The sequence below is a fragment of the Zosterops lateralis genome (assembly GCF_965231275.1).
Source record: "Zosterops lateralis genome assembly, chromosome: 34".
NCBI lineage: Eukaryota > Metazoa > Chordata > Aves > Passeriformes > Zosteropidae > Zosterops > Zosterops lateralis.
The window spans coordinates 1,072,262-1,092,474 of NC_139794.1; the positions used below are offsets into that span (position 1 = coordinate 1,072,262).

The following is a 20,213-nucleotide window of genomic DNA, read 5'->3' on the forward strand; positions in this document are numbered from 1 at the left end:
AAAGGGGGATTTTGGGAGGTTTAAGGGGATTTTTGGGGGGAATTTGGGGGGTTTGGGGGATTCTGGGGGGATTTGAAAGGAGATTTGGGGGTTTTGGGGGGATTTGGGGGGTTTGGGGGGGATTTGGGGTTATTTGGGGGGCTTAAAAGGGGGATTTGGGGAGGTTTAAGGGGAGATTTTGGGGGGTTTTGGGGGGGATTTGGGGGCTTTGGGGGGATTTGGGGTGGCTTGGGGTGGTTTAAGGGCAATTTGGGGGATGTTGGGGAGATTTTGGGGGAATTTCAGGTGGTTTAAGGGAGATTTGGGGGATTTAAGGGAGGGAGTTTGAGGGGGTTTGGGGTGGTTTAAGGGAGATTTGGGGAGGATTTGGGGGTTTTGGGAGGGGTTTGAGGGGATTTGGGGTGGTTGAAGGGGGATTTGGGGCAGTTTAAAAGAATTTGGGGGGAGTTGGGGGATTTGGGAGGGATTTTGAGGGATCCTTGGGGTCATTTAATGGGGATTTTGGGGGGATTTTGGGAGGTTTAAGGGAGATTTGGGGAATTTTGGAGGATTTGCAGGAGATTTGGGATGGCTTAATGGGGATTTTGGGGATTTTGGGATGGTTTAATGGGGATTTTGAGTATTTGGGGGGTGGTTTAGGGGTGATTTTGGTGGATTTAGGGGTGATTTAAGGGAGATTTGTGATGACTTAAAGGAGTTTGAGGTTGCCAGTGAAATCTGGGGCTGTTTGGGTGGGGGGTCAATGGGATTTTTAGGGGTCTCAGGGAGGTTTAGGGGATTCAGGGGGGTCTCTCTGACCCTTTGGGACCCCCCAAACCAAAAGGGAAGGAAAAAAAGCCCCCCCTGCTGGAGGCGCCCCCTTGTGGCTGAACCCCCGCAGTGTCCACAAGGGGTTTGGGGGGCTCAGGGGATTTGGGGGGTCTCAGGGGGGTTTAGGGGGGTCTCAGGGGGATTTTGGGGGTCTCTCTGACCCTCTGAGACCCCCAAAAAAAGAAGGAGAAAAAGCCCCCCCTGCTGGAGGCGCCCCCTTGTGGCTGAATCCTCACAGTGTCCACGAGGGGTTTGGGGTTCTCAGGGGATTTGGGGGTCTCAGGGGAATTTGGGGGGTCTCAGGATGATTTAAGGGGGTCTCTCTGACCCTCTGGGACCCCCCAAACCAAAAGGGAAGGAGAAGAAGCCCCCCCTGCTGGAGGCGCCCCCGTTGAGGTTGAAGCCCCGCAGTGTCCACGAGCTCTCGGTGGAGCAGCAGCTTTACTACAAGGAGATCACCGAGGCCTGCGTGGGCTCCTGCGAGGCCAAACGGGCTGTGAGTCACCCCAGAAACACCCCAAAATCACCCCAAAAATACCCTGAAATCACCACGAAAATATCCCCAGAAACACCCCAAAATCACCCCAAAAATATCCCCAGAAACACCCAAAAAATACCCTGAAATCACCACAAAAATATCCCCAGAAACACCCCAAAATCGCCCCAAAACACCCTGAAATCACCCCAAAAACATCTCCAGAAACATCCCAAAATCATCCCAAAAACATCCCCAGAAACATCCCAAAATCACCCCAAAAATATCCCCAGAAACACCCCAAAATCACCACAAAAATATCCCCAGAAACACCCCAAAATCACCACAAAAATATCCCCAGAAACACCCCAAAATCACCCCAAAAATATCCCCAGAAATACCCCAAAATCACCCCAAAAATATCCCCAGAAACACCCCAAAAATACCTGAAATCACCCCAAAAATATCCCCAGAAATACCCCAAAATCACTCCAAAAATATCACCAGAAACCCCCCAAAAATATCCCCAAAAGACAGCCCGAAATCACCCCAAAATTCTATAGAGTCCAGAGCCCTTTATAGACCCAAAAATCACCCCCAAAATGCCCTAAAATCACCTCGAGAACACCCCAAGAAAATCCAAAAAATATCCCCAAAAAACACCCTGAAATCACCAAAAAATACCCTAAAATCTCCCAAAAAATACCAAAAATCACCCCAAAAAATACCAAAAATCACCCCAAAAAATCCCCAAAAAACACCCTGAAATTACCCCAAAACCACCCCAGAATTGTATATAGTCCAGAATATTTTTAGACCCAAAAATCACCCCCAAAATGCCCTAAAATCACCCCAAGAACACCCCAAGAAAATCCCAAAAATATCACCAGAAACACCCCAAAATATCCCCAAAAAACACCTTGAAATCACCCAAAAAATACCCTGAAATCACCCCAAAATTCTATATATTCCAGAACCCTTTATAGACCCCAAAATACCCTAAAATCACCCCGAGAACTCCCCAAAAAATCCCAAAAATATCCCCAAAAACATCCCAAGAAAACCCCCCAAATCACCCCAAAAATATCCCCCCAAAAACACCCCGAAATCCTCCACTTCAGATCCCTTTGTAGACCTTGAAAACCCCACAAATCACCCCAAAAACACCCCAAAATCACCCCAAAGTGTCCCCAAATGTCCCTGGGGGTTTCCCAATGTCCCCAAGTGTCCCCAAATGTCCCCAAATGCAGGAGGCCCTGCAGAGCATCGCCACCGACCCCGGGCTGTACCAGATGCTGCCGCGGTTCAGCACCTTCATCTCTGAGGGGGTGAGTGACCCAAAACCCCGGGAATTCACCCCAAAACCCCGGGAATTCACCCCAAAATCCTGCCCCAAAACCCCGGGAATTCACCCCAAAAACCCCGGGAATTCACCCCAAAATCCTGCCCCAAAACCCCGGGAATTCACCCCAAAAATCCCAGGAATTCACCCCAAAATCCCAGCCCAAAACCCCGGGAATTCACCCCAAAATCCTGCCCCAAATCCCCGGGAATTCATCCCAAAATCCTGCCCCAAAATCCTGGGAATTCACCTCAAAATCCTGGGAATTGGCACCAAAATCCTGCCTCAAAATCCCCGGGAATTCATCCCAAAATCCTGCCCCAAAACCCCGGGAATTCACCCCAAAATTCCCAGGAATTCACCCCACAATCCTGCCTCAAAATCCTGTGAATTCACCCCAAAATCCTGCCCCAAAACCCGGGAATTCACCCCAAAATCTCAGGAATTCACCCCAAAATCCTGGGAACTGGCGCCAGAATCCTGCCCCAAAACCCCGGGAATTCACCCCAAAATCCTGCCCCAGAATCCTGGGAACTGGTGCCAAAATTCTGCCCCAAAACCCCGGGAATTCACCCCAAAATCCTGCCCCCAAATCCCTGGGAATTCACCCCAAAATCCTGCCCCAAAATCCTGGGAATTCACCTCAAAATCCTGGGAATTGGCACCAAAATCCTGCCTCAAAATCCCCAGGAATTCATCCCAAAATTGTGCCCCAAAACCCCGGGAATTCACCTCAAAATCCTGGGAATTGGCGCCAAAATCCTGCCCCAAAACCCCGGGAATTCACCCCAAAATTCCAGGAATTCACCCCAAAATCCTGCCCCAAATCCCTGGGAATTCACCCCAAAATACTGACCCAAAACCCTGGGAATTCACCCCAAAATTCCCAGGAATTCACCCCAAAATCCTGTGAATTCACCCCAAAATCCTGCCCCAAAAATGTCTCCCCAGGCCCCTGGGAGTGTCCCCACAGTGTCCCCAGTGTCCCCACGGTGTCCCCTCACTGTCCCTGTGGTGTCCCCATTGTCCCTGCTGTCCCCAGAGTGTCCCCATGTCCCTGTGTCCCCGGGGTGTCCCTGCTGTCCCCAGTGTCCCCACGGTGTCCCCACAGTGTCCCCATTGTCCCCGTGGTGTCCCCAGGTGCGCGTGAACGTGGTTCAGAACAACCTGGCTCTGCTGATCTACCTGATGAGGATGGTCAAGGCCCTGATGGACAACCCCACCCTCTACCTGGAGAAATACGTGAGTGTCCCCTCTGTCACCTCCTTGTCACCTCTGTCACCTCCTGTGTCACCTGTGTCACCTCCCTGTCACCTCCTGTGTCACCTGTGTCAGTGTCACTTGTCCCTGATGGACAACCCCACCCTGTACCTGGAGAAATACGTGAGTGTCCCCTCTGTCACCTCTGTCACCTCCCTGTCACCTCTGTCACCTCCTGTGTCACCTGTGTGACCTGTGTCACCTCCTGTCCCTGATGGACAACCCCACCCTCTACCTGGAGAAACACGTGAGTGTCCCCTCTGTCACCTCTGTCACCTCCCTGTCACCTCCTGTGTCACCTCTGTCACCTCCTGTGTCACCACCTGGGTCACCTGTGTCATTGTGTCACCTCCTGTGTCACCTCTCGTGTCATTGTGTCACCTCCTGTCACCTCCTCTGTCACCTGTAACCTCCCTGTGTCACCTCCCTGTCACCCCCAAGTGTCCCCAAGTGTCTCTATCATGTCCCCAAATGTCTCTGAGTGTCCCAAATGTGTCCCCAAGTGTCCCTGTCGTGTCCCCAAGTGTCCCTGTCATGTCCCCAAGTGTCCCCAGGTGTCCCAAACCTGTCTTTAAGTGTCCCCAAATGTGTCCCTAAGTGTCCCAAACTTGTCCCCAAGTGTCCCAAACATGTCCTCAAGTGTCTCTGAGTGTCCCAAAGGTGTCCCAAACCTGTCCCCTGGTGTCATTAAGTGTCCCAAAGGTGTCTCTGAGTGTCCCAAAAATGTCCTAAACCTGTCCCCAAGTGTCCACAAGTGTCCCAAACCTGTCCCCAGGTGTCTCTGAGTGTCCCAAAGTGTCACCAAATGTCCCAAACACGTTCCCAAGTATCCAAACCTGTCCCCAAGTGCCCAAATGTGTCCCAAAGGTGTCCCTGAGTGTCCCCAAGTGTCTCTGAGTGTCCCAAATGTGTCCCAAACCTGTCCCCAAATGTCCCCAATTGTGCCAAAACTGTCCCCAAGTGTCCCAAACCTGTCCCCAAGTGTCCCTTGTGTCCCAAACCTGTCCCCAAGTGTCTCTGAGTGTCCCAAAGTGTCCCCAAATGTCCCAAACTTGTCCAAAATATGTTCCCAAGTATCCAAACCTGTCCCATAACTGTCCCCAAGTGCCCAGATGTGTCCCAAAGGTGTCCCCAAGTGTCTCTGAGTGTCCCAAAGGTGTCCCAAACCTGTCCCAAACTGTCCCCAAATGTGTCCCTGAGTGTCTCAAACCTGTCCCCAACTGTCCCAAACATGTCTCCAAGTGTCCCAAAATGTCCCCAAGTGTCCCAAATGTGTCCCCAAATGTCCTTAAGTGTCCCAAGCGTGCCCCCAACTTGTCCTCAATTGTCCCAAAACTGTCTCCAAGTGTCCCAAATGTGTCCCCAAGTATCCAAAACATATCCTAAACGTGTCCCCAAGGGTCTACAAGTGTCCCAAACATGTCCCAGATGTGTCCCCAAGTATCCAAACCTGTCCCCAAGTGCCCAAATGTGTCCCAAAGGTGTCCCTGAGTGTCCCCAAGTGTCTCTGAGTCTCCCAAAGGTGTCCCAAACCTGTCCCCTGGTGTCATTAAGTGTCCCAAAGGTGTCTCTGAGTGTCCCAAAAATGTCCTAAACCTGTCCCCAAGTGTCCCAAACCTGTCCCTGAGTATCCCCAAGTGCTTCTGAGTGTCCCAAACCTGTCCCCAAGTGTCCCCAGGTGTCCCAAACCTGTCCCCAAGTGTCCCCAGGTGTCCCAAACCTGTCCCCAAGTGTCTCTGAGTGTCCCAAAGTGTCTTCAAATGTCCCAAACGTGTCCCAAAGGTGTCCCCAAGTATCTAAACCTGTCCCATAACTGTCCCCAAGTGTCCCAAACCTGATTCCAAGTGTCCCAAACATGTCCTAAACCTGTCCCCAAGTGTCCCCAAGTGTCCCCACATGTCCCAAACCTGTCCCCAGGTGTCCCAAACCTGTCCCCAAGTGTCCCTAACATGTCCCCAAGTGTCCCTAACCTGTCCCCAAGTGTCCCCAGGTGTCCCCTGTGTCCTCAGGTGTCCCAAACCTGTCTTTAAGTGTCCCCAAATGTGTCCCTGATTGTCCCAAACTTGTCCCCAAGTGTCCCAAACCTGTCCCCAAGTGTCTCTGAGTGTCCCAAAATGTCCCCAAATGTCCCCAGTTGTGCCAAAACTGTCTCCAAGTGTCCCAAACCTGTCCCCAGGTGTCCCAAACCTGTCCCCAAGTGTCCCCAAATGTGTCCCTGATTGTCCCAAACTTGTCCCCAAGTGTCCCAAACCTGTCCCAAAGTGTCCCAAACCTGTTCCCAAGTGTCCCCAGGTGTCCCAAACCTGTCCCCAAGTGTCCCAAATGTGTCCCTGAGTATCCCAAACTGTCCCAAATGTGTCCCCAAGTGTCCCCAAGTGTCCCAAACCTGTCCCAAACTGTCCCCAAATGTGTCCCTGAGTGTCTCAAACCTGTCCCCAACTGTCCCAAACATGTCTCCAAGTGTCCCAAAATGTCCCCAAGTGTCCCAAATGTGTCCCCAAATGTCCTTAAGTGTCCCAAACGTGTTCCCAAGTGTCCCAAATGTGTCCCCAAGTATCCAAACCTGTTCCATAACTGTCCCTGAGTGTCCCAAAGTGTCCCCAAGTGTCCCAAACCTGTCCCAAGCCTGTCCCCAAGTGTCCCCTGTGTCCCCAGCTGCACGAGCTGATCCCGGCAGTGATGACGTGCATCGTCAGCCGCCAGCTGTGCCTGCGGCCAGATGTTGACAACCACTGGGCCCTGCGCGACTTCGCCGCCCGCCTGGTGGCCCAGGTGTGCAAGAACTTCAGCACCACCACCAACAACATCCAGTCCCGCATCACCAAGACCTTCACCAAGGTCAGACTGGGGGAAAAAATGGGGATTTGGGGGAAAAAACGGGGATTTGGGGTCAGGTGTGCAAGAACTTCAGCACCACCACCAACAACATCCAGTCCCGCATCACCAAGACCTTCACCAAGGTCAGACTGGGGGAAAAAATGGGGATTTGGGGGAAAAAACGGGGATTTGGGGTCAGGTGTGCAAGAACTTCAGCACCACCACCAACAACATCCAGTCCCGCATCACCAAGACCTTCACCAAGGTCAGACTGGGGGAAAAAATGGGGATTTGGGGGAAAAAACGGGGATTTGGGGTCAGGTGTGCAAGAACTTCAGCACCACCACCAACAACATCCAGTCCCGCATCACCAAGACCTTCACCAAGGTCAGAATGGGGGAGAAAATGGGGATTTGGGGGAAAAAACGGGGATTTGGGGGAAAAAAACGGGGATTTGGGGGAAAAAACGGGGATTTGGGGGAAAAAACCAGGGATTTGCGGGAAAAAACAGGGATTTGGGGGAAAAAATGGGGATTTGGGGGAAAAAAACGGGGATTTGGGGGAAAAAAACAGGGATTTGGGGGAAAAAACAGGGATTTGGGGGAAAAAACAGGGATTTGGGGTCAGGGATGGGGATTTGGGGTCAGGAATGGGATTGGGAATGGGATTTGGGGTCAGGGATAGGGATTTGGGGTCAGGAATAGGATTTGGGGTTAGAAATGGGGATTTGGGGAAAAAAAACGGGGATTTGGGGTCAGGTGTGCAAGAATTTCAGCACCACCAACAAAAACATCCAGTCCCGCATCACCAAGACCTTCACCAAGGTCAGACTGGGGGAAAAAATGGGGATTTGGGGTAAAAAATGGGGATTTGGGGTCAGGGAATGGGATTTGGGGTGTGGGGTCAGGAATTTAGGATTTGGGGTCAGGAATTTGGGATTTGCAGCCAGGACTGGGTAATTTGGGATTTGGGGTCGAGATTGGATAATTTGGGGTTTGGGGTCAGGAATTTGGGGTTTGGGGCCAGGATTGGCTAATTTGGGGTTTGAGAACAGGATTTTGGGGTTTGGGACCAGTATTGGTTAGTTTGGGGTCAGGAATTTGGGATTTGGGGTTTGGGATTTTGGGATTTGGGGCCAGGATTGGTTAGTTTGGGGTTTGGGGTCAGGGATTTGGGATTTGGGGTCAGAACTGTGTGTTTTGGGGTCTGTCCCCAGAGCTGGGTGGATGACAAGACGCCCTGGACGACGCGTTACGGCTCCATCGCGGGGCTGGCCGAGCTGGGCCACGACGTGAGTGACCTGGGGACACCTGGGGACACCTGGGGACACCTGGGGACACACCTGGGGACACACCTGGGGACACCTGGGACACCTGGGGACACTGGCGACACCTGGGATACCCTGGGGACACCTGGGACACCCCCTGGGACACCTGGGCACACCTGGGACACACCTGGGGACACTGGCGACACCTGGGGACAGCTGGGGACACCCCTTGGACACCTGGGAACAGCTGGGTCACCTCCTGGGACACCTGGGACACACCTGGGGACACCTGGGACACCTGGGGACACACCTGGGACACACCTGGGGACACCTGGGGACACACCTGGGGACACCTGGGACACCTGGGGACACACCTGGGGACACCTTGGGACAGCTGGGGACACCTGGGGGGACACCTGGGACACCTGGGACACCTGGGACACACCTGGGGACACACCTGGGGACACACCTGGGGACACCTGGGGACACCTGGGGACATCTGTGTCACCCTGCCACCCCCAGTGACACCCTGGGGACCCCGTGTCACCCCCAGCAGCACCTGTCACTCCCTGTGACACCCAGTCCCTCCTGTCACCAATGTCACCTGTGTTATGTCCCCCAAAATCCCCCCAATGTCCCCAACATCCCAAACATCCCCAATGTCCACAAATGTCCCCTCAATGTCCCCATGTCCCCATGTCCCCAGTCCCCTCAATGTCCCTGATGCTGTCCCAATGTCCCCACTGTCCCCATGTCCCTAACGCTGTCCCCAATGTCCCCAATCCCCTCAATGTCCCCAAATATCCCCAGAATGTCCCCAGTGCCCCAAAATGTCCCCAGTGTCCCCAATCTCCCCAAATGTCCCCAATACCATGAAATGTCCCCAATGATGTCCCCAACCCCCCAATGTCCCCATGTCCCCAGTCCCCTCAATGTCCCCAATCCTCCCAATCCCCTCAATGTCCCCTCTGTCCCTGCTGTCCCCACTGTCCCCAATCCCCTCGATGTCCCCTCGATGTCCCCAGTGTCCCCAATGTCCCCAATCCCATCGATGTCCCCAATGTCCCACTGTCCCCAATCCCCTCAATGTCCCCTCAATGTCCCCATGTCCCCTCGCTGTCCCCCCGATGTCCCCATGTCCCCTCTGTGTCCCCAGGTGATCAAGACCCTGATCCTGCCGCGGCTCCCGGCCGAGGGCGAGCGCGTGCGGAACATTCTGGAAGGGCCCGTGGTGAGCACCATCGACCGCATCGGGGCCGACCACGTCCAGAGCCTGCTGCTGGTGAGCCTGGGGACACCTTGGGGACATTGGGGACAGCCTGGGGACAGCGTGGGGGCATGGGGGACACCCTGGGGACACGGGGACAGCCTGGGGACATGGGGGACAGCCTGGGGACAGCCCGGGGACATGGGGACAGCCTGGGGACATGGGGACAGCCTGGGGACATGGGGGACAGCAGGGACATTAGGGATAGCAGGGACATTGGGGACATCGGGGCCGACCACGTCCAGAGCCTGCTGCTGGTGAGCCTGGGGACACGGGGACACTGGGGACAGCCTGGGGACAGCCTGGGGACACTGGGGACATGGGGACATTGGGGACAGCCACAGGCAGAGCCTGCTGCTGGTGAGCCTGGGGACATGGGGACAGCCTGGGGACAGCCTGGGGACACTGGGGACAGCCTGGGGACAGCCTGGGGACAGCCTGGGGACATGGGGACACTGGGGACAGCCTGGGAACAGCCTGGGGACATGGGGACACTGGGGACAGCCTGGGGACACTGGGGACAGCCTGGGGACACTGGGGACAGCCTGGGGATATATGCTGTGTCCCCAGTGTCCCTGTTATGTCCCCACAGAAACAGTGTACCCCAGTGCTGGGGCTGTTCCCAATGATGTCCCCAGTGTCCCCAATGTCCCTTTGTGTCCCCACAGCAGCACTGTGCCCCGGTGCTGGGATACCCCAGTGTCACTGTGATGTCCCCAATGTCCCCAATGTCACTCTAATGTCCCCTCTGTCCCCACAGAAGCACTGTGCCCCGGTGCTGGGATACCCCAGTGTCACTCTGATGTCCCCAATGTCCCCAATGTCCCCTCTGTCCCCACAGAAGCACTGTGCCCCGGTGCTGGGATACCCCAGTGTCACTCTGATGTCCCCAATGTCCCCAATGTCCCCTCTGTCCCCACAGAAGCACTGTGCCCCGGTGCTGGGATACCCCAGTGTCACTCTGATGTCACTGATGATGTCCCCAGTGTCCCCAATGTCACTCTATTGTCCCCACAGAAGCACTGTGCCCCGGTGCTGAGATATCCCAGTGTCAGTGATGTCCCCAGTGTCACTCTGATGTCCCCAATGTCCCTTTTCTGTCCCCACAGAAGCACTGTGCCCCGGTGCTGGGATACCCCAGTGTCCCCATGTCTCTGATGATGTCCCCAGTGTCCCCAATGTCACTCTATTGTCCCCACAGAAGCACTGTGCCCCGGTGCTGGCCAAGGCGCGGCCGCCCCCCGACAGCCCCGAGTGTTACCGGGGGGATTTCGGGTACCTGGGGGGGCTCCTCTGCTCACACGTGGTGAAGGCGCGAGCACAGGCGGCTCTGCAGGCCCAGCAGGTCAACAGGACCACCCTCACCATCACACAGGTGACATTTGGGGACATCGGGGGGATTGGGGACATTGGGGACATCAGGGGGACTGGGGGGAATTGGGGAGTGTGGGAGGACTGGGGACATTGGGGACATGGGGGTCACAGGCCATCCTGCAGGCCCAGCAGGTCAACAGGACCACCCTCACCATCACACAGGTGACATTTGGGGACATTGGGGGTTTGGGGACATTGGGGACATTGGGGACATGGGGGTCACAGGGGTCACAGGCCACCCTGCAGGCCCAGCAGGTCAACAGGACCACTGTCACCATCACACAGGTGACATTGGGGGACAATGGGGACATCGGGGGGGATTGGGGACATTGGCGGGGTTGGGGACACTGGCACTGAGGGGACACAAGGGACACAGGTGGCCCTGCAGGCCCAGCAGGTGACAGTGATGGCCAAGAAGAGCCAGGTGAGCTTGGGGACACTTGGGGACATGGAGGGGGTTGGGGGTGGGACCTTGGGGACACCAGGGGTGGGCGGTGGTGGCCTCCTGGGGCCACTGGGTCAGGGTGGCCCTGGGGACAGTTGGGGACATGAGGGGGATGCTGGGGACATGTGGCCACCCTGCAGAGTCCTGGCATCCCCAGTGTGTCCCCCAATGTCCCTGTGTGTCCCTGTGTCCCCCAATGTTCCCCTGCCCTCCCTATGACCACTGTCCCCATGTCCTCCAATGTCCCTAACCCTGTCCCCACTGTCTCCAATGTCCCCAGTGTTCCTAATGATGTCCCTAACTGTCATCGTTGTCCCCGCAGCCCCACCCAATGCTGACACTGTCCCTGTGTCTGTCCCCATTGTCCCCAATGTCCTCAGTGATGTCCCTAACTGTCCCCATTGTCCCTGCAGCCCCGGCCGATGCTGATGCTGTCCCTGTCCCTGTGTCTCTGTGTCCCCAGTGATGTCCCTAACTGTCCCCAATGTCCCCAGTGATGTCCCTAACTGTCCCTAACTGTCCCTAACTGTCCCCATTGTCCCCGCAGCCCCGGCCAAGGCTGTCTCTGTCCTTGTCCCTGTCCCTGTCCCTGTGTCTGTGTGTCCCCATGTCCCTAACTGTTCCCAGTGTCCCCAGTGATGTCCCTAACTGTCCCCGTTGTCCCCGCAGCCCCGCCCGACGCTGACGCTGTCCCCATGTCCCTCTGTCCCCGTGTCTGTCCCCAATGTCCCCAATGATGTCCCTAACTGTCCCCATTGTCCCCGCAGCCGCGCCCGACACTGACGCTGTCCCTTACACTGTCCCCAGTGCCCCCAACTTTGTCCCTAACTGTCCCCATTGTCCCCGCAGCCCCGGCCAATGCTGTCCCTGTGTCTGTCCCCAACGTCCCCAATGTCGCTAACTGTCCCCAGTGTCTCCAGTGATGTCCCTAACTGTCCCCGTTGTCCCCGCAGCCCCGGCTGACGCTGTCCCTGTGTCTGTCCCCAATGTCCCCATTGATGTCCCCAGTGTCCCCAATGTCCCTAACTGTGTCCCCGTTGTCCCCGCAGCCGCGCCCGACGCTGACGCTGTCTCAGGCCCCGCAGGCCCCGGGGGCCCCCCCGCGCCCCCCCAGCATCATCAAGGTCCCCAGCGCCATCGCCCTGCCCGTCCCTGTCCCCGTCCCTGTCCCCACGCTGGCCTCGGGCCGCCCCGGGACCCCCACACAGCCCTCCCCGCCCCCCCCCAAGTTCATCGTCATGTCCTCGGCCAGCAGCGCCAGCCAGCAGGTATGGGGACACCGAGGGGACAGTGGGGACATGGGGACACCGGGGACATGGGGGGACATGGGGGGACATGGGGGGACATGGGGACACTGGAGGGATTGGGGACACCGGGGGGATTGGGGACACTGGGGGGATTGGGGACACTGCGGGGACAAGGGGACACTGGGGGGACAGTGGGGACATTGAGGATAATGGGGACATTGGGGTAATTGGGGACATTGAGGATGTGGGGACATCAAGGGGACAGCGGGGACACTGAGGGGACATGGGGGGGATTGGGGACAGCAGGGGGATTGGGGACAGTGGGAGACATGGGGACAGTGGGGGACATTGGGGGACACTGGGGGGACATGGGGACACTGAGGGGATATGGAGGGACATTGTGGGGGATTGGGGACACTGCGGGGACACTGCAGGGACAGCAGGACACTGGGGGGACAGTGGAAGGATTGGGGACATGGGGACACTGTGGGGACACAGGGACATTGGGGGACATGGGGAGATATGGGGACAGTGGGGGACAGTGCGGGGATTGGGGACATGGGGACACTGTGGGGACACGGGGACATGGGGACATTGAGGGCACATGGCGGGACATGGGGACACTGCAGGGACAATGGAGACACTGGGGGACATGAGGGCACTGGGGGGACACTGAGGGGACATTGCGGGACATGGGGACACTGGGGGGACATCGGGGGGATTGGGGACACTGCGGGGACAATGGAGACACTGGGGGGACATTGGGGGACATGGGGACATTGAGGGGACACCGTGGGGACACTGGGGGGACATGGGGACACTGGAGGGGAGCAGAGGATTGGGGACAGTGGGAGGATTGGGGACGGTGGGGACATTGGGGATGTGGGGACATCAAGGGGACATTGGGGACAATGTGGGGACAGCAGGGGGATTGGGGACAGTGGGGACATGGGGACACTGAGAGGACAGTGGGGGCATTGGGGACAGTGGCGAGATTGAGGGTATTGGGGACATTGGGGATAATGGGGACATTGGGGACATTGAGGGGACACTGTGGTCATGGGGTCGGGGGACATTGGGGACAATGATGGGACATCGCAGGGGGGGTGGCAGGGAAGGGGACACTGGGGGACGTGGGTGACAAGGGAGGGACAAAGGAGACAGACTTGGGGGACAACGGTGGGGCACAGGGACACCATGGGGACACTGGGGGGACACTGCGGAGGAGGTGACAACAGCCCCCTACCTCATTGTCCCCTTTTGTCCCCCTTTGTCCCCAGGTGATCACGCTGAGCACGTCCCCCGCCCCCACGGCCACCTCCCCTGTCACCACCACTGTCCCCAGCGTGCAGCCACTGGTCAAACTGGTGTCGGCCCCCGCTGTCCCCAACGCCACCAGCGCCGCCACCAGCGCGGCCACCGCCGGTGTCACCGGTGTCACCGGCACGGTGCAGAAATACATCGTGGTGTCCCTCCCCCCCGCCGGTGACAACAAAGGTGGCACTGCCACCACCACTGCCACCGCCACCACCCCCCCCGGGGCCACCCCGCCCGGCCCCGCCCCGCAGATGTCCCCAAGTGCCACCAGCGGGTCCCCGGTGGCCGCGACCACGCCCAAAGGGGACGCTGGGGACAGTCCCCAAGGGCCACCACAGCCACCGGCCGCGGCCACCGGCGCTGTCACCTTCGGGAAAGCCAACGGGGCGGGGACACAGGAGGGGACAGGGGGACAGTGACACCACGGGGACACCGGAGTGACACCGGGGGGTCACCAAAGTGTCACCGGAGTGTCCCCAAAGGGTTACAAGAATGTCCCCAGGGTGTCCCCAAAGGGTCATCAGGATCACTAGAGTGTCCCCAAAGGGTCACCAGGGTCCCCAAAAGGTCACCAGAATGTCCTCAAAGGGTCACCAGAGTGTCCCCAAAGTATCCCCAGGGTGTCCCCAGAGTGTCCCAGAATCCCCCCATGGGGACAGGGGGTGACCTGAGTGTCCCCAGAGTGTCCCCAAAGTGTCCTGGGATCCCCCCATGGGGACAGGGGGTGACCACAGTGTCCCCAGAGTGTCCCCAAAGTGTCCTGGGATCCCCCCATGGGGACAGGGGGTGACCACAGTGTCCCCAAAGTGTCCCTTGAGTGTCCCAGAATCCCCCCATGGGGACAGGAGGTGACCACAGTGTCCCCAGAGTGTCCCCCAGTCTGGCCAGTGACCCCCTGGTTGGGGACATGGGGCTGGATGTCCCCAAAGTGTCCCCAAAGTGTCCCCAAAGTGTCCCCTGGGGTCCCCAGCCCGGAGCTGGGTGGAACTCAATAAACTCCCAGTTCATCCCAGTTTGTCCCAGTTCTGTGTCACCTGTGGGGACAGTGGGGGGGGGGGGTGTCATTGGGGGGGTCCCCAGTGCTCCCAGTATAAACCAGTGTAAGTCACTGTATATCACTGTAAACCAGTATAAACCAGTGTAAACCAGTGCAGACCAGTGTAAACCAGTACAGACCAGTATTAACCAGTATAAACCAGTCTATATCACTATATATCACTCTAAACCAGTGTAAACCAGTATAAACCAGTGTAAACCAGTATAAACCAGTGTAAACCAGTATAAACCAGTATAAACCAGTATAAACCAATATAAACCAGTGTAAACCAGTATAAACCAATGTAAGTCACTGTATACCACCATAAACCAGTATAAACCAGTGTAAACCAGTACAGACCAGTGTTAACCAGTATAAACCAGTGGAAAACACTGTGTATCACTATAAACCAGTATAAACCAGTACAGACCAGTGTTAACCAGTATAAAACCAGTGTAAACCAACATAAACCAGTGCAGACAAGTGTTAACCAGTATGAACCAGTCTATATCAGTATAAACCAGTATAAACCAATATAAACCAGTATAAACCAGTATAACCCACTCCACTGCCGCAGTCACGTGTCCAGACATCACACCCACGTGACTCCGCTCCATATAAAAAAGATTGGGAGGGAACTGGGAGGGACTGGGATGGACTGGGAGGGGATTGGGGGGGACTGGGAGGGACTGGGAGGGACTGGGAGGGGATTGGGAAGGAATTGGGAGGGACTGGGGGTCGCTGGGAGGTCACTGGGCTGTTACTGGGAGGGGTCACTGGGAGCTCTGGGAGGTCACTGGGAGGTTTTTGGGCGTTACTGGGATGTTACTGGCGTCACTGGGAGCACTGGGAGGTCACTGGGAGCATTGAGAGGTCAGTGGGGGGTCACTGGGCTGTCACTGGTCTGTACTGGTTCATACTGGTTCTCACTGGGGCTCTGGGGGTCCCACAGGTGACGCCGCCCCATCGATTACATCACCGTCGATGACGTCACCGATGACGTCACCGATTACGTCACAGCGACGCCCTGGGCCGGGGCTGGGACCAGGAACACCAGTGACACCAGTGACACCAGTGACACCAAGGACACCAGTGACACCAGTGCCACCCGTGCCACCAGCATGACCTGGGACACCAAGGACACCAGTGTGACCAGTCTGACCAGTAAGTGCAGCGCTGCCAGTGCCACCAGTGCCACCAGTGTGACCAGTGTCCCCAGTGCCACCAGTGTGACCAGTATCACCGAGGACTCCAATGCCACCAGTGTCACCAGTATGACCAGTACCACCAGCAGTGCCAGTGTCCCCAGTGCCACCAGTGTCCCCAAGGACTATGGTGTCCCCAGTGTGACCAGTGATTCTGCTGTCCCCAGTGCCCCTGGTGTCCCCAGTGCCACCAGTGTCCCCAGTTTAACCAATGACTCTGGTGTCCCCAGTGCCAGCAGTGATTCTGGTGACCCCAATGTCCCCAGTGTCCCCGGTCCCCCTGGTGACCCCAATGTTCCTGGTGCCCCCACTGTCCCCAGTGTCCCCAATGTCCCCACTGCCCCCAATGTCCCCAGTCTCCCCAGACGGGCCAGGTGCTGGCCGTGGGCGGGGACCGCCACGGGGACACTGGGGACACTGCTGGGGACATTGGGGACACTGGGGACACGCCACAGCCACCAGCACCTCAACCACAGCTCCAGAGTGTACACGGGGGTGACACCAGTGGGGACACTGGGAGCACTGGGGGAACTGGGAAGGGGTGACTGAGAGTGACACTTGTTGCTAAAAGTGACAATTAAAAACGTTTTTAGAGTTTTTGGAGTGGTTTTTTTTGTGTTTCCCGTGATTTTGGTGACAGTGCCTGGGTCAGGACACTGCTGGTGGCAGCTCATGGTGACACTGATGGTGACAACCCCTGGTGACACTGCTGGTGACAGTTCCTGGTGGCTTTGGGACATTTGGGGATCATTTCCAGGAAAACAACCCCAAAATAAACCCCAAAATCAGCCCAAAACTCCCCAAAATCCACCTCCTCCTCCTCCCAGGATGTCCCCAAGGTCATTCCCCCCACGGGTGGTGGGGGACACACGTGTCACCTCCCCACAGGTGGCTGTCCCAGTGCTCCCAGTTCCCTCCCAGCGTCTCCCAGTTCCCTCCCAGTGTCTCCCAGTTCCCTCCCAGTGCTCCCAGTTCCCTCCCAGTGTCTCTCAGTCCCTCCCAGTGGCCTCAGTCCCATCCCGGTTTCCATCACTCCCCTCTCAGGCCCCTCCCAGTCCATCCCAGTTCTCCCCAGTGTCCCCCAGTCCCCTCCCAACATCTCCCAGTTGATCCCAGTTCCCGTCAGTCCCCTCCCAGTTGCCGTCAGTCCCCTCCCAGTGTCCCCCAGTTCAACTCCCAGTCCCTCCCAGTTCTCCCCAGTGTCCCCCCAGTCCCCTCCCAGCATCTCCCAGTTCATCCCAGTTCCCCTCTCAGTCCCCTCCCAGTCCCTCCCAGTGTCTCCCAGTCCCTCCAAAACCCTTCCCAACATCTTCCAGTCCCCTCCCAGTTCACTTCCAGTCCCCCTCCAGTCCCTCCCAGTGCCCCCAGTGCCCCCCCAACCCCTTCCCAATCCCCTCCCAGTGTCCCCAGTGCCCCCCAATCCCCTCCCAGTCCCTCCCAGTGCCTCCAGTGCCCCCCCAATCCCTTCCCAGTCCCTCCCAGTCCCTCCCAGTGTCCCCCAATCTCCCCCCAATCCCCCCCCAGTCCCCTCCCAGTCCCCTCCCAGTCCGGGGGTTTATAAGCCCCGCGCTGACCCCGGGGTGGGTGGGGGGTCCGGCCATGGCTCTGTCCCCGCGCCCTTGGGTGGCCCTGGTGGCCCTGGTGGCCCTGGCGGGGCCCTCGGTGGCCTCGAAGCGACAGCTGTGTCGCGTGAGCAGGGGGGACAGGGCGGCGCTGGCCCGGGGGGAGCCCCCGGAGCTCGGGGCGGTGACGGTGACAAACGGGGAGCCCTGGGGACAGTGGGGGTTCCCCCAGTTCTGCCCCCCGGGGACCTTCGCCAGCGGATTCCGGCTCAAGGTGGGACACGGGGACACGGGGACACGGGGACAGGGGGACAGGGGGACAGGGACATGGAGGGATATGGGGGGATACGGGGGGACAGGAGGGGACAGGGACACGGGGACATGGGGGGGGTCTGGGGGACATGGGGACAGGGATATGGGGACATGGGGGGGGTCTGGGGGACATGGGGACAGGGATATGGGGGGACACTCAGGGGGACATGGGGACAGGGATGTACCTGGGGGTGACAGGGTGACACTCTGGGGACACAGAGGTGACGTTTGGGGACACAGAGGTGACGTTTTCGGGGCCCTGCAGGTCCAGCCCTACCAGGGGCTCTTTAGGGACGACACGGGGCTGAACGGGGTCCAGCTGATCTGTGACAACAGCACGGACACCGTCACCTCCAGCGTGGGGCTGTGAGTGACACCCGCCCGGGCCTTGGGGACACCCTGGGCGGGGCTGGGGGTGGTGGCCCCTGGGGACGCTCTGGGCTGGGGTGGTGGCCCTTGGGGACACTCTGGGCTGGGGGTGGTGGCCCTTGGGGACACTCAGAGGTGGCCCTTGGGGACACTCTGGGTGGGGCTGGGGGTGGTGGCCCTTGGGGACACTCCGGAGTGGCCCTTGGGGACAACGTGGGCTGGGGCTGGGGTGGCCCCTGGGGATACTGTGGGCTGGGGGTGGTGGCCCTTGGGGACACTGGGCAGGGCTGGGGGTGGTGGCCCTTGGGGGCACTCTGGGCTGGGGCTGGGGGTGGTGGCCATGGGGGTCCCGGTCTCTGGTGGCCCCTGGGGACACTCTGGGCTGGCTCCTGGGGACAACGTGGGCTGGGGGTGGTGGCCATGGGGGTCCCGGTCTTTGGTGGCCCTTGGGAACACTCTGGGCAGGGGGTGGTGGCCCTTGGGGACACTCTGGGCTGGGGGTGGTGGCCCCTGGGGACACTCTGGGCTGGGGGTGGTGGCCATGGGGGTCCCGGTCTCTGGTGGCCCTGGGCTGGCGTTGGTGGCCAGGAGTGCCCCAGGCGTGGTGACCCCGCCCCCACTGTGACCCTGAATGGCCACCAAGGGCCAGCGATGGTCACTGTGACCAACCCACGGCCACTGTCACCCACCCACGGCCACTGTCACCCACCCACGGCCATTGTCACCCAACCACGGCCACTGTCACCCACTCACGGCCATTGTCACCCAACCATGACCATTGTCACCCAGCCACGGCCACTGTCACCCAACCACGGCCACCATGACCAAGTGATGGTCACCACAACCCAACCGTGGCCACCACAACCCAACCATGGCCACTGTGACCAATTAATGGCCATTGTCACCCACCCATGGCCATTGTCACCCACCCACGGCCACCGTGACCCACCGCTGGCCTCTGTCCCGCCGTGTCCCCGCAGTTACGGCTCCTGGGAGTCTCCCGTCCTCTGTCCCCAAGGGGAGTTCCTCACGTCCTTCCGGCTGCGCGTGGAGCCCTCGGTGGGAATCAGGGACGACACCGCCGCCACCGACATGGAGGCCACGTGCGCGGGGGGCTTGATCCTGCAGGGCAAGGGGCTCCCCTGGGGGGAGTGGGGGCCCTGGAGCAGGAGCTGCGGCTCCTCCTGCCGGGTCTGTGGGATCCGCACCCGCGTGGACCTCCACAACTTCTTCGACACCAGCGGCCTCACCGACCTCAGGCTGTACTGCTGCCCCCACGGGGGGTACGGCTGGGGACAGCCTGGGACCCCCTGAGACCCCCCTGAGACCCCCAGGACACCCTGAGACCACCCTGAGACCCCCCAGGACCCCCTGAGACCTCCCTGGACATCCTGAGACCCCCAGGGACACCCTGAGACCCTCTTGACCACCGAGACCCCCCTGAGACCCCTTGGACACCCTGAGACCCCCCTGAGACCAGTGTAAACCAGTATAAACCAGTGTAAACCAGAATAAACCAGTGTAAATGGCTGTAAACCACTATAAGGCAGTACAAACCAGTGTGAACCCGTATAAACCAGTGAAAACGAGTGTAAACAAGTGTGAACCAGCGTAAACCACTGTAAACCAGTGAAGACCAGTATAAACCAGTAGAGACCAGTGTTAACCAGTATAAATCAGTGTCACTGGATATCACTATAAACCAGTGTAAACCAGTATAGACCAGTGTAAACCAGTGTAAACTAGCATAAGTCACCGTGTATCACTATAAACCAGTCTAAACCAGTATAAACCAGCATAAAAGCAGTATAGACCAGTATAACCCAGTACAGACCAGTGTTAACCAGTATAAACCAGTGTCAATCACTGTACATCACCATAAACCAGTGTAAACCAGTATAAACCAGTGTAAACCAGTATAAACCAGTGTCAACCAGTATAAATCAGTATAAACCAGTATAAACCAGTGTTAACCAGTATAAACCAGTGTCAATCACTGTACATCACCATAAACCAGTATAAACCAGTGTAAACCAGTGTTAACCAGTATAAACCAGTATAAACCAGCGTTAACCAGTATAAACCAGTGTTAACCAGTATAAACCAGT

At 57.9% G+C, this 20,213-nt stretch overlaps 2 protein-coding genes across 3 annotated transcripts in view; both read left to right on the top strand.

Annotated features, from left to right (window-relative positions):
• The window catches only part of TAF6 (TATA-box binding protein associated factor 6), a 22,263-nt gene extending 7,956 nt beyond the window's left edge, over positions 1–14,307 (top strand). Inside the window, exons 6-15 of one of the 2 annotated variants that reach the window (XM_083881548.1) lie at positions 1,164–1,306; positions 2,536–2,613; positions 3,768–3,869; positions 6,543–6,698; positions 7,502–7,528; positions 7,921–7,995; positions 9,128–9,253; positions 10,440–10,613; positions 12,107–12,325; positions 13,585–14,304. In XM_083881548.1, coding sequence (XP_083737674.1) covers positions 1,164–1,306; positions 2,536–2,613; positions 3,768–3,869; positions 6,543–6,698; positions 7,502–7,528; positions 7,921–7,995; positions 9,128–9,253; positions 10,440–10,613; positions 12,107–12,325; positions 13,585–14,040 — 1,556 coding nt within the window. In that variant the 3' untranslated portion in view covers positions 14,041–14,304. Of the gene's footprint in view, positions 1–1,163; positions 1,307–2,535; positions 2,614–3,767; positions 3,870–6,542; positions 7,092–7,501; positions 7,529–7,920; positions 7,996–9,127; positions 9,254–10,439; positions 10,614–12,106; positions 12,326–13,584 lie in introns of both variants that reach the window. The other variant, XM_083881547.1, reaches the window with a different exon arrangement.
• A 3,154-nt stretch (positions 14,308–17,461) lies between these two features.
• On the top strand, positions 17,462–19,815 carry LOC310921456 (vitelline membrane outer layer protein 1-like; the record flags this gene model as incomplete). Its single annotated transcript, XM_083881586.1, has 3 exons — positions 17,462–17,698; positions 18,002–18,102; positions 19,086–19,815. 3 exons carry the CDS (start codon positions 17,462–17,464, stop codon positions 19,417–19,419), a joined length of 672 nt encoding a protein of 223 aa, XP_083737712.1. The 3' UTR covers positions 19,420–19,815.
• Positions 19,816–20,213: the final 398 nt, after the last annotated feature.